General features: G+C 40.8%; 1 protein-coding gene across 1 annotated transcript; it reads left to right on the plus strand.

Moving 5' to 3' along the window:
* Window positions 1-5,411: 5,411 nt before the first annotated feature.
* LOC100724831 (intelectin-1a-like) lies at window positions 5,412-11,844 on the plus strand. Its single transcript, XM_063252414.1, has 8 exons — window positions 5,412-5,492; window positions 5,677-5,740; window positions 6,460-6,558; window positions 7,456-7,703; window positions 8,047-8,205; window positions 8,724-8,844; window positions 9,734-9,837; window positions 11,580-11,844. Exons 1-8 carry the CDS (start codon window positions 5,448-5,450, stop codon window positions 11,730-11,732), a joined length of 993 nt encoding a protein of 330 aa, XP_063108484.1. The 5' UTR covers window positions 5,412-5,447; the 3' UTR covers window positions 11,733-11,844.
* Window positions 11,845-13,859: the final 2,015 nt, after the last annotated feature.

Genomic DNA, 13,859 nt, shown 5'->3' on the forward strand with positions numbered 1-13,859 from the left:
TTGTGCCCTCGATTGGTCCTGGGTCAGCTGGATGTCTGGTTTGCACTTAGTTTCTGCATCTTGTCATTTTCCATTTTTAAACTTTATTTTGTTTTCTGTGTTGATGCATGTAAATTGCATCAACTTTGAGGTTGATTGAGACAGCTTTATGTCTAGTACCAAGGCTTCCCTAGAAAATGTCTATTCCTCAGAGATGTCTTTTAGATGTAGATCATTTTTGGTCCTTGTATGTTTCCCAAAATCCTATGTCCTCAATTTTTTTTAATGTTCCCAATTTATGAAGGAAGAGATGTTGCTGTCTGTTTGGCTCAGCACCTTGTTCTTTAGTCCTGGACGATGGCAATGGTTGGGACCTTACATAGTCAAATGTTGTCATAAAAGGAGAATTACAGATTACAACAGGCATGAAATCCTGGCTAAAGTATTCTAAACAGCAATAGCAACAGCATCAAACATAGCCTAGAACCTTACAAACTATGGAGACTATTAATTTGTAACTTTTAACCATAGGGCAAGACCTACAGTTATATAACAAAATGCAATGTAAGTTAAAAACTTGTGCTCAAAGTGTTTTCCCTTTTAAGAGCAGTCTTACTCCATGGTGGGGGGAATTTAAGAGGGATGGGGACAAAACATGGAGATAAATGAAGAGATATGTAGTGGAGAACAAACATGGATCACACAAGCTTTGGGAAGCTGGAGATCAAGTCAGGAACGAGAGAGAATCAAGGAGAAAGTGAAAGGTCCTCAAGGAGGACCAGAAAGATTAAAGACAATGTTTGCTCATATGAAAATGTCATAAAATCAAGAGAGATCTTGGCAGACAGAAAGAAAAGAGATGAATATAACAGAACATAAAGGTAAAAATCTAAAGAAACTTAAAACAACAAACAAAACAAAACAAAATAAAAATACTCCTAGACTGTATAGACTTTCTGTAAAAAGACTTACAGAAACAGGAAAATGAAAGAAACAAAAAACAACAACAACAAGATAATAAAATTCTTGTTGTATCCACAGTTCTTTGGTAGTGTCTCTATCAGCTATATAAACTACTGCATAAGCCATCCAGGTCTGCAGTTGCATTTGTGCTGGGTATAAGGATGATCATGGCCTCTAGATATGGGGTTTGTGGCCAGGGTCTTTAGCCAATCACTTTCTGTATGTGCCCGACATCCCACCCAGTCCTTATCCTGTTTTTTTCTGTGTTGCTCTTCTGGTTGCTGTTGCATCCTCAGACAGAGACAGCCTAAGGCTGCTCCCCTCCTCACATGGGCATCTCTGTTCCATTTTCTTCTTTATCTAAATTTTAAAAATTTTTATTTTAAAGAACAAGGCAGAACAATGCCAATTGAGACAATGCAGTGAAATTGGCACAGAACTTCACAGTAGGATACCAGGATAACAGTAATAGGTACCATAGTATATCTCATTATCTTCACAATAGTTCAGTCAGTTGGGTATTGTGAAATCAAACCACAAACAGAACATTATAAAACCAATAGAAAGACAATATTGAATAGAGCAAAACAATTAATCATAACAAACCAAAACAGTGAAAACATTTGCCTTCAAACAGAAATCTCCCCTATTTGCTATATTGCATACAGTCATCCTCCCAAGAGATGCTCAAACTTCTGCCCCCAATTGCTAACAAGGGAGGGGAAGGTTGGAATGTTTGATTCTCAGCCTATGCACAGATAGGCTCATGGGAGATGTTGACTGGTTTTCTTCCTGGCTTGCACTGGGGCACTTACCAAGAGGGCAGGCAAATTGCTTTCTTGTTCAGCTGCCGAAGTTCACCATGACTGGATTCCGGGAGCCATTGGCTTGTGCAGGACTCTGTTGCATTTTCACTGACTTTGTCTTCTGGTCTTTATCTTCTCCTGCCACTTTTTGCAAGATGGAGTGGGTGGGAAGCTGTGGGCTAAATCTCTGTTCTTGCTGCCACTGTAGAGACAGTTGGTCCCACTTTGATCTCTTCTGCCATGGGAGTGTAAGCCTTCTACTTCTTGCTGTGCTACTGTGCAAGGTTGTTTAAATTCTCTTAAATTTTGCTGTTTTATTCACTATTTTTTCCACAGCTGCCACCACCATGACACCACCGCCACCACCACCACCACCACTGTTGCAGACCACTACGAATTCTCTGTGAGTGGATTTTAAATTAACTAATTGACTTTCTGTGTTTATCTGTGAGTCTGTCTTAGGCCCAGGCCCCTTGTTTGGAGATGGGCAGTGATTCCTAGAAAGTGAATCTCTATGAATCTCTGGTCCTGGTTGAGACCTGGGATGCCAGAGACCTCTGAAAGGACAATGTAAGGCCATAGCTAAGGACACCTCACTCCAACCTCAATTAACTAGATAGAGACTGCAACCGCAGGTATCTCACTCCTCCTGTCTCATTTCAACCTTAAATCATCATGGATACAAGACAGCTCTCCTAATCTGGCATAATTTACTACTTGGAGAAGTCTTTGAAGTGATTCCCAAGGTCCTGCTCGGTTCCTGCACTTTCCTTAGTATACCCTTCTATATTTGAAAATCTTATAAATATGGGCCATCCATAGAAACTCTTTGTCTCAGCCCTCAGAATCTCAAACACTTCTAGAAAGTTTTGATCCTCCTGGAGACCTAAAATCATACTACTTGTCTCACTTGTTTAAGCCTTTGCTGCACACTTGTTTGGGAGATTGAGGATCTTGGCTAGGTTCCCAATACAGCACTGCCACCACTGGTGTACTTAACCATAATAACTCACTGATTCTGACCCACTTTGTAGGTAGCCTATGGCTGCTTGCTTCCACTTCTATCTCTTGTCCCCTGGAGGGAGTACCACAACTGTTCCAATTCTATGTACCTGCATCCATCTTATAACCCCAGTCATAGGGCAGGGAGGGCTGTGGACTGTCTCTGTTTTGGTCTTTAAACTTGTTTTTAGGGGCTGGGGGTTTAGCTCAGCGGCATAAGCACCTGCCTTGCAAACAGGTGGTCGTGAGTTCGATCCCTGGTACCAATAAAAAGAAAAAATAAATAAACTTGTTTTTACTGGAATTCCATTTAGCTGTTAGGGGGCAGGAGAAAATAACAACAGCAACAACACCCAGAAAATACTGGCTACCCACTGGGGATGGAGTAGTGCTGGTGAAATCTGCTGTCAGGCCCCGTGTTCTCTGCATGCAGGAAGGAAAAAGAACCCAGTGGCCTTGTATCTCAAATCTATTTTGTTTGGCTTGAGTTAGTCACATGTTTGCAGTCTCTCAGTTTCTTGGAGACTTCCCAGTGTGGTCCTTCTTGTTTGCCTCAGCATGCAGGCAGCAGTGCCACCAGCAGTCCTGTGGTCTGGATTAGCATTTAATAAAGTCCTATGTGTATGGTTTGTTTGATCTATGTGTCTCTTATTTCAAGTTGATTTTGGGGTCAGGAGGTATCCCTCCCTCTCCTCCAATTACCTGTGTTTTTGGTTGATTTTCTCCAGGTAATTTGATGTGGCTCCTCCTCTATTTGGCCATGTTGAAACCTTCTTTATTTCTATTTGTTTGGATTTAATTCTTTTCTATCCTTTTGGCAAATGTAACTAAGGATTTGTCTGTTTTCTTTGTTCTTTCAAAAACTACTGTTCAACTCATTGATATTTTTGTACTTTTCATATTTTGGGGGAGGATAGGAGATGTGCAAAAATATTTGACACACATCATGTACAGGTGAAAATACTGTATGTTGAATGTGATCAGTATGTATATCTATAATGTACCAATAAAAATTTTTTTGTGGTACTGGGGATTGAACTCATGACCTTGGCAAGTGTTTAGACTGCTGAGCTAAATCTCCAGCCCAATATATATATTTCTTTAAACATCTGTTATCAGTTTCTATCATAGTACATAATGATTGCATTTATCACAGTGAATTGCTGCATAAATATAATACATATTAGTTCTGCTTAGTCCCATTCTGGTCCTATGTGTGTAGTTTTTATGGTTTTATTTTAACATAAGTACAACATGTAATTGAGTTTGCCTATTCATTTTCTTGCTTTAACAGCCTGGCATTGGGCCCACTGTCCCTGAGAGCCAGCTGTGTGGTTCTTTACACAAATTTTGTAGTTAGTGAGAAAGCATTGTGAGATATTTGCAGACAGTAAGATCTGCTGTACACCACCAGCCCTTCCAGGCACTTGATATGGTAGATGGGAAATTGGGAAATCTACTGAGCATCATAAGCTTTTTTTGTTGTTGTTGTTGTTCCCATCTCTAATCTTGAGCATCAAGAGCTTGCCCCTGAGTCTTCTCTGCACCCAGTTGCCAATGTATGTATCTGCGATCCTTTAGTTATACTTAATTTTGACATGTTTTTCTAATTAGTGCTCGGTGATCTGCCTGGTCTTTTTCAGGATAATCCTGGGCTTCATGACAGGTCTGAGAGTAGCCAGGATGCTGGGGAGCAGAGCTGGGCAGTGTACTTTCCTTGGAGATTTTTTAAATGCATGTTGTGTTATTTTATTACATTAATGTATTTGACTATTTTATATAAATTATTGCATTGAACCAAGAGAGGCAGAAAAGAACCAAGAAGACAAAGTTTTTTCTCCAAAGTATCACTACATTGTCAGTGCTATAATAAAGTCGTGTATGCAGTATGTGGTATCACTGAGGGGGAACTGAGCAGACTGGGGTTTGAAAACTGAAGAAGGGCCCTGGGAAAGGAGAGATATATGGATCTGAAGCATCAACTTTATTCCAAAAATGCAGGCAGTCATCAATAGAGATTCAGCAATTCTTGATTAAGTGCGAAAATCAAAGATAAACTCATGCTAGTGAGGTAAATTTATTCAAGCTGAAATAAGGGTTTTAGATTTTTGTGAAGTGACCCTTTTCCTATTTTGTTGTAAATACTTTCTTTTTTGAAATGATGATGATAATATATTTTCTTCTTGAGACAGCATCTCTCTATGCATTTCAGGCTGTCCTTGAGATCATTTTGTAGCCCAGGCTGTTCTTGAGCTTGCATCGATCCTCCTGCTTCGGGTTCCCAAGTGCTGAGATTACAAATGTGTGCTACCATGCCTGGGGGGGTGTATGTTTTATTTTAGAAAAGTGTTTGCACTTGTTAGGAAACACACAAACAAAATTCTCCAAAATACATATCAACTCTTCTTAGTGGTCATCTTTTAAAAAATTTTTTTGGGTAATTGATTCATGAAATTCCTGAATCTGGAAACAATGCTAGTAAATAACCATTAAAAATTATCCTTGACTGCAAGCTCTTTCTGTTGTCAATAAAGAGCCTTGCCTGATGTGAACAGAAGCCTCAACTCCACTGGGCATAATGCCAGTAGAGGGTGAGGCTGGAGATCGGGGCAGTGCCCACTGTGATTTCTCCATAAAAGGCTCAGAGCCTTGCTCCTGATCAGTATCTCTGTGGAGGAAACACACACTTGGTTGGCAATGCTCAGCTCTGGGCCCAGAGTGGAGGGAAGAGGGATGCTGTCTGTAAGTTATGGAAAGAAACATTTCTGCCTAGATCTGGTTTAAGTGCCAGATGCATCGAGTTAAGAAAAAAAGAAAAAGAGCTGAGGACCCTTTTGTGTGTATTGGACTAGATAGGAGTGTGGTAGTGACAAGGACGTGGAGGAAGGACAGTTACAATAGTGATTTTCATTTTGCTTTTCTTCAGATTGCCATGATCCAGCTTGGTTTCCTGGTGCTCCTGATGGTAACCACTCAAGGGTGCAGTGCAGGTGAGTCTCTTCCAGGAGCCTGGACTTCCCAGCTCATCTTTAGTTTTGGAAGAAAATAAGTAGCTGGGTACTTCCAGGATCTGAGCCTCTTCTGGGCTTAAGATGACATCTTTGAGATGAACTCAGGTGACCTTGGGTATAGGCTGAATGCTGATTTCTGACCTCTTGAGGGATTTGACCTGTAGCAGGGATCATGTTGCTGAGGCCCACCTTGCTTCATGCTTTGGGCCTCACTTTACTTTGAAGGGACCCTGCTAAGGACTATTTGTCCTCCCATCTAGTACCAGGACTTGAACTTACAACCTTGTGCTTGCCAGGCAGGCAGTTAGGCCACTGAGCTAAATCCCTGTCCGTTTGTTGGGTTTTACAAACTTCCTTGTAGAGGTTTTTTTTTTTTTTTTTTTTTTTTGCTGTATTTGTTTTTGTTTTTTTTTTATTTAATTTTTTTGCCAGGGGAAGGTGTTTAATTCTTTTGAGTACCCAATGCCCAGGGCAATGGCTAGCATCCGCATCAGGTTATGTGGAGAGGTATGCATTAAGTCTGCACTGGATGCCAGGCCAGGTGGGCTGAATGGAGATGACACTGGCCATCTCAGGGCCTTTCATCCAGGCAGTGAAGCCCTGGTTCAATGGAGAAATGAGTTTGAGATTAATGATAAAGGGAGGCTGGCTTTTCTGTCAAACCAGCAATGAGAATGAAACTCCTGTATTTTCTCCAGCTGTGGTCAGTACTTATCTTGAGAAAGACACCTGTTCTTTGTCTGGATTTCTGCCCCGAAGCTGCAATGACGTGAAGCAGAGGTGCCGTAATGCCCGTGGTGAGTGCTGCAGGATAGACATTCTAGCAGAGCCAAGCTTTCTGGGAGGTTTTACTTTTTTGTATACAAAGAATGGGAAATAGTCCATACATTTTTACTGGATAAAGTTTATGATTTCAATTATTTTTAAGCATTCATTTGTGTGGGCATAAATTATTTTCATATTGCTAAGCAACCGTCACTCCTCCAGAAAATTTGCATTTCCTTTAATTGAGACACTAGCCACTAAGCAATACCTTCATATCTCCTTTTCTCTATTGTTCTATTTATGCTTTGGATAAATTTGCTTATTTAAGTTACCTTTTATAAGTAGATCATAAATTGTTAGACCTTTTGTGCTTAGCTTATTGTTCTTAAATAAAGTCAACAAGATTCATACGCATTATATCATGGATATTTGATTTCCTGTTCAACACCAACCATTGTGTTTGCACATATTTATCAGTAGATGTATACTATATATGTAACATACACTGTACCTCTACACATAGGCACAATGTTTTGCTTATGCATTCCATCTGTTGAGGGACACTGGGGTTGTTTCTACCTTTTGCATGTTGTGATCAATGATGCCATGAGTATTAGCATACAAATATTGGTTGGAGTTCAGGCTTCAGTCTTTTGGGTATATATTTGGAATGCAATTGCTGAATGGTGATAATTCCATGTTTAACTGTAGGCAAAGAGTTTCAGGGAGTTTAGGTAACTCTGTTTTGACTCATTCCCAGAGATGTGGTCTTCTGAGCTCAGGAGATCCAGTAATCCTAAGGACACAAAATGATAGGCCCAAGTGAGGAGTGTTGGGGCCATGTTTATTTTTCAAGAGCTGTCCTGACTTTGTGGCTGAAATGTGCCTTGCGTGCAGACAGGTAGGCTCTGGGTTGCTTCTCCTTACAGATGGCCTGTATTTCCTTCGCACCAATAATGGCATCATTTACCAGACCTTCTGTGACATGACCACTGCCGGTGGCGGCTGGACACTGGTGGCCAGTGTGCATGAGAACAACATGTATGGGAAGTGCACAGTGGGTGACCGCTGGTCCAGTCAACAGGGAAACAGAGCTGACTACCCCGAAGGTGATGGCAACTGGGCCAATTACAACACCTTTGGGACTGCAGAGGCGGCCACAAGTGATGACTACAAGGTTGGTGCCTTTGCCACTATTGTGGGAAGTGGGGCAGCCTAGAGTGTGACAACATCACAAATATGCAGCAGGGATACTTGGAATATGGGATGTGGATTTACAGCTGGAGCAGGTGAGAGAAACACATGCCTTGAAGGTCAGTTCCTCCCAAGAAAATCCAATAAAACTAGAGCTCTTGAGTGGTGGTGGAAACCATTATCTTCTGGATTTGGGAGTGTCTGATCCCACCTGTCCATCTGTGCACTTAAAACAGCTATCAGCTCAGCTTATAGTTCACGTGTGTGTTTTGTTTTTCTCAGGGGATCTCCTGCCCTGGTCTGGTTCAGTGTTGTTTGCTTTATAGAATCCAGGCTATTACGACATCCAGGCCCTGGACCTGGGCATCTGGCATGTTCCCAACAATAGCCCCTTGGAGAATTGGAGGAATAACTCCCTGCTGAGGTACCGCACAGCAGTTGGCTTCTTCCAGCATCTGGGACATAATTTGTTTGGACTCTATCAGGTACACAGGGCTCCTGGCTGAGCTGATTTTCATACTATAGAGAGCAGCAAGTATTTGAATTCAGGAAGGAGTCATTTCCCCCTGAGGCTTTTTTGCCTGTTTTCTCTTCCATAATTTACTCCTAGCTTCTCTTCCAATTAATCTGACCCAGGGAAAGCAAGAGACACATTAGAGTGAACTGTAGAAGAAAGATCAGAAATGGGTAAAGCAAGAGAATTTAAGAGGGCGTGCAAGGAGGGTGGTATGTAAGATAAGCATCGCCAGAGGGAAAGGTTCCTATGTTGTTTAAAATTTAAACAATGTCTGAGTGGGTTGGGAATGTGGCTCATAGGTAGAGATCTTGTTTCGTATGGGCAAGATCGTAGGTTTGATCCCCAGCATCACAAAATATAAAAATAGAAATAAAATTAAATAAAATAAATCTTTGTTATCAAGATCCAAATATTTCTCCTCTGTGCAGCATCCCAGTGAGAGCCAATGCTATTGTCCTCATCTAATGACTTCTTCATTTCCCACAGAAATACCCAGTGAAATATGGAGCAGGAAAGTGTTGGACTGATAATGGGCCTGCGATACCTGTGGTCTATGATTTTGGTGATGCTGAGAAGACAGCGTCTTACTACTCCCCCTACGGTCGCAGTGAGTCTTCAGTGCTCTTCTGAAGTCTTTGTAGGAAAGATGATAAACTCAGTTACAGTGGGTAGCAGTTATCTGTCACTTACTGCAGCCTGGTTCTCCTCTATGCATTATGTGTACAGTATTGTGTCCTTCATTCTTCATGGCAACCGTTGAGGTCTGAAGTAATATTGCTTCCTTTGTGCAGGTTAGGAAGCAAGCAGGGGGAGTTTCAGGTATTTACCTTATTTCAGAGGCATGAGTGGGTTGGCTAGAATTTGGACTAGAGAAATTTTCCTCTGCACTCTATTTTAACAATTCTATTTCTTGTCCTTTGGTAAGTTGTCAGTATCAGGCAACACCCATGTGCACAAGGAAGAGCAACAATGTTGAGACAACTGTATTTGTATTGTGAGTGGAAACTATAAATGAACTATAAATTTGTTTAACCTAAATCTGAATTTGGCAGCCTATCCATCCAGTACGCTGAGCCTGTTGTATAAAATTCATAGCTGCTATTATGTATATTTGGGATTAGAGACCTTATAATAAAAGAGAAAAAGAAAAGTGTGAAGAGGATCAGTGTGAGTGCCTTGCCAACTGCTGTAATGTATGTGGAGTGATGCTAATTGGTGATTTTCTTGCATTGTTGGGTTCTCTCTGTGCAAACCTCTGAGAGTGCAGGGGCACCTATGAGGACCAATTCTTGGACTTTTGGGTGTGGCAAAGTCTCTTTTGGCCAGACTTGGGCCTGGCAAAAACCATGCACTGGGCACAGTCGTTTTGGGGTCCACGGGTACAGGTGAAATGTTGGGTTGGAAACTCAGTCTGGCATAGACGGCTTCTGTCCTGGTCCAAAGGAATTGATTTCCACTATCTTCCTTGAATTTTGTTTTCTTCCTCTTGTTTTCAGATGAGTTCACTGCAGGATATGTCCAGTTCAGAGTATTTAATTATGAGAGAGCAGCGAATGCGTTGTGTGCTGGAATGAAGGTCACCGGGTGTAACACTGAAATTGTGAGTAATTGTGGATTCTAAAGGGATCTTTGAGAAATGTGCTCTTTGTCTCTCTGTCTCTCTCTGTCTCTCTCTCTGTTTGTGTGTGTGTGTGTACTTTCCATGAATAGATATTTTGTCTTTTTGAAGTCCCGTATCAAGAATTGAGGGTCAAGCGCACCATTGATATTTGCTCAACTTTTGGCCAAAATCACTCAGTTGCTTGAGGTTAGGGTGAGTCTTATGTGCAAGAACAGCCTGTGAAACATTTTGGAGGTAAGACTGACCAACATCCAGCCATGACCTTCTCCTGACTTTTAATTTTCAGAATACATTTTGATGTTCCTTGTGTTTGGGGCTTCCATAGATACACACTGTCGGGGGATTGTGAGGGGAGTCCTGATATCTTATAGTGGAACTCACCCAACATACCCTTGACCCTCCCAGAAAGGACTTCGGCTTGAGGTCACCTTGGAGACTGCCTGCCAGCAGAACTATACTCAGTTGTGACCTCTAGCAAGCATGATTGTTCCCCTAGGTCAGAGAAAATTATATTGGTGCGGGTTCTTCTCCCCTTTCTCCCCTCCAGTCAATAAGGCTTTTGGCCAAAAGACAGTGATAAGCGATCTCTTGAGCCTCAGTCTTCCTCTCACTAGCAGTCTAAAAAAAGTCCTGAGATACTGCCAGGTGACCCTGAGGACTTCATTTTCTTTTTTCATTGCTCAGCCATCAGCTTGTCTGTTTCCCAGTTAGGATGAGGCAGCTTCACTGTCAAGGAGGACACTCAAGGTATAATGGAGAATGTCACTGAGGGGCACAAGTGCCAATCTTTGTGCCAATCTGTCTTTCATGGCACCTTTCTGCCATGGCCTGAAGCACAAGAAATGCAGTGTGCATGGTTCCACCCACACCTTAGAGAAGCTTGCAGGGAGCACCTCCATTGTACTGTTCAGCAACACAGGATCCTGTGTTCCTTGTCCAGCATCTAGCAGGACATTGACACAAAGATGTCATTACTGTGTGAAGCCTTGAAGCATAATGGATATACAAACAAGGGGCCTGGGAAGGGAGCCAAGTGTTACAGTGCTCACATCAGATGTGTGAAGCCCTGGGTTTGGTGTTCACCAATCCCTGCAAAACAAAACAGAAACAACTAGGGCTACAAATCTTGTAACTGTGCTGGGTGCATCAGAGCAGCAACTACAGAAGAGGCAACTTCTAAGCTGATTCTTGAGAAATAGGCAAAAATCCATGAGGTAGTAATGTAACATGTTGAAGGATGTATGCTCAGGGCTCCTAGTGTTTCAGAAGGGATGTGATGTTGAGGGAGCTGCAGGGTGTTTTGCAGCACTGGCGTATAGGGTGTAAGACCAAGAGAGTCTTACAGTCTTTAAGAAAGAGGGAGATATGTCCCCTCCTAGGCAAGAGCACCAAAGGAATTCAAGAAGAATTTTATCAGGGACACTGAGAATGAATGTTCAGAAAAGTGGAAAGAAAGTCATCAGGCATGATGGAAATAAAACTAAAGGAAGAGAGATTGTTATGAGTGTAATAGATCAATACGACCAAAGGACATTTCCAATGTGGAACAAAGACTTTGCCACTGAGATATCTTTAGCTTTACCTGCTGATCTCTCATTACCCTTTCCTCCTTTTTTTTTTTTTTTTTTTTGTAATAGGGATCAAACTCACAACTGTGTGCTTGCAGAGCAGACACTTATGCCACTGAGCTAATTCCAAGCTCTCCTTTCCTTCTTTTGTAGCATTGCGTTGGTGGAGGAGGCTTCTTCCCAGAGGGCAATCCTGTGCAGTGTGGAGACTTCTCTGCCTTTGACTGGAACGGATATGGAACTCATATTGGATCGAGCAGTAGCCGGGAGATAACTGAGGCAGCTGTGCTCTTGTTCTATCGCTGACACCGTCCTCCTATGGGACCCACGATTCTTCTCTCAACTGCCAGTCCCTGTGATGGAGACTAACTTACCTAGTGTCTAGAATTCAGTGGCTGAGCAAAGGAAAATAAATAAATTTTGTTGAAGGCTTGGTGTTTCTATGAATTTTATTTTTCATGCAAGGGTGAAGAACTGTAGGAGTTTTCAAAAGAGTGTGTACTGTGGAGTGATTCCATGTCAGCTATGTCTTTAGAGTTTGGAGTGTTAGAGTGTGACAGCACTACAGAAGACATTGTCTCCCCAGGACCCTCTCATGTAGCCCCTTTAAATAGTGGAAGGAATAAACGGCAAGGAGGAGGATTTATCTACCCCTTCCTAACTCACATTGACTGAGCAATCCAAAACTGTATATCTTAAAGAAGATAATAGTAGTGCACCACAGAAGAAAGGGATTACCCACATTCATATTTGGTCCATTCATAGGTATCTGTGGCTCTTTTCTTATGGAAAAATGGGCCCAAAAGGCATGTGGTGATGATGACTCTCGAGTGTCTTACACTGCTGTGCTTCCACTTTGAGGGACTACTTCATTTTTTTTTACATTTTATTTAAGGAGAAAAAAAATACAGAAAAAGGGTATAAGTTATAGAGAATTTCAGAAAAAATAAACAGTAGGAAATCACTAGTTAATTACATATTGTCATCTTAGAAATAGTTGTTGAAGTTACACAATTAAAGCATATAGAGGGGACTTTCAAACAGTGAGACGGCAAACAGTTTTGTTCAATGATCCAACAAAACTCAGCAATATGGTTATCTATCTTATACACTTAAATATATATGCAGTTATATCTTTTAGAGAACTTTCTTTTCCTTTCTTTTGTACAATGACAATTACACATTTTGGGTTTTATTACTCCCACAGTTCTTACTACTGTTTTTTTTTTAAGAAAGCAAAACCAAATGTGACATAACAGGATAGAGTAAGTCAAATCAAAAAAATGGACATAATACATAATGTAAAAACAAAATACAAGGTGATCAACAATGGTTACCATTATGCATCTTGTTATCTTAAAAAGAATTGCCTATATCATCAGTTACAATAAAATTGAACAAAACAGTGAAGAATAAGACCAATAAAACCAAAACATTGGAGACATTAGAGAACTTCAAAAGAAGATAATAGTCAACCAGAGTGGGCGTCACAATGAATCTTATTGTCTTCATAGTTGTTGCCTATACTTTCAAACTTGGTACTATCAAGCATAACAGAATAGAGGAAAATCAGTCAAAACAAGATGGTGAGAGCAATACAGAGTTTCAAATCAAGTTAATAGGAAATCAAAGTGGGTTACTACAATATATCCTGCTATTTTTTATTTATTTTTTCTTTAATTAAAAGGATAAAAATGAAAAAGTAGATAATAAAAAGGAGATTGAGATAAAAAAAGAGGGCATAACAACAAAACAGTGCAGGTCAAAACATAGCCATTTAAACAAAATAGTGTTTCACCACAAGATAATCTCAACATAATAGTAGTTACCATAGCGTCTCTTCCCTTAAAATCTTTGGGTAGAACTTCGTATACTGTAGCATCAAACATATCAAGACAATGTAAAACCGTTCAAGAGAATTACAGTATTACAGGGCATTTAGAATCAACTAACAGAAAAGGAACAATGGTTTCTTTATAATCACCTTGTCTATAAAAGTTTTTGTTTATATTATCACATATAATAAAATCCAAGAAGATACAACAGGTTAAAACCGATGGAAACAGAAGAACAAAAGCTCGATGGGACTTCAAAACAAGAGGATATTAAATCAGCACTACCTATTCTGATGTCTTTTTTCTCCAAAATGGCTGTTCCTACCATCCAACCTTCTCTGTCTCATTTCTGTTGAGCTCTTTTTCTGTCATTAGTTGTCAGTTTGTCCTCTTCATTTCGCTTTCTGCTCCATTCATTGTGGCCGCTCTGCCACTGTTTTTGGAATCTTGGTATTTTTCATTTTTAGAATATCCTGCAGTAATCTCTGTAGAGTTGAATTGGTGGTTGCAAATTCCCCTAGTTCCTCTTTATCCTGGAAGCACCTTGTTTTTCCATTAATTTCTAGGGACAGTTGTGCAGAATATATCAATCTTGGCT

Source organism: Cavia porcellus, unplaced genomic scaffold (assembly GCF_034190915.1).
Source record: "Cavia porcellus strain 051 isolate PalLab524CR breed Dunkin Hartley unplaced genomic scaffold, mCavPor4.1 scaffold_7, whole genome shotgun sequence".
In the NCBI taxonomy this organism is placed as follows: Eukaryota; Metazoa; Chordata; class Mammalia; order Rodentia; family Caviidae; genus Cavia; species Cavia porcellus.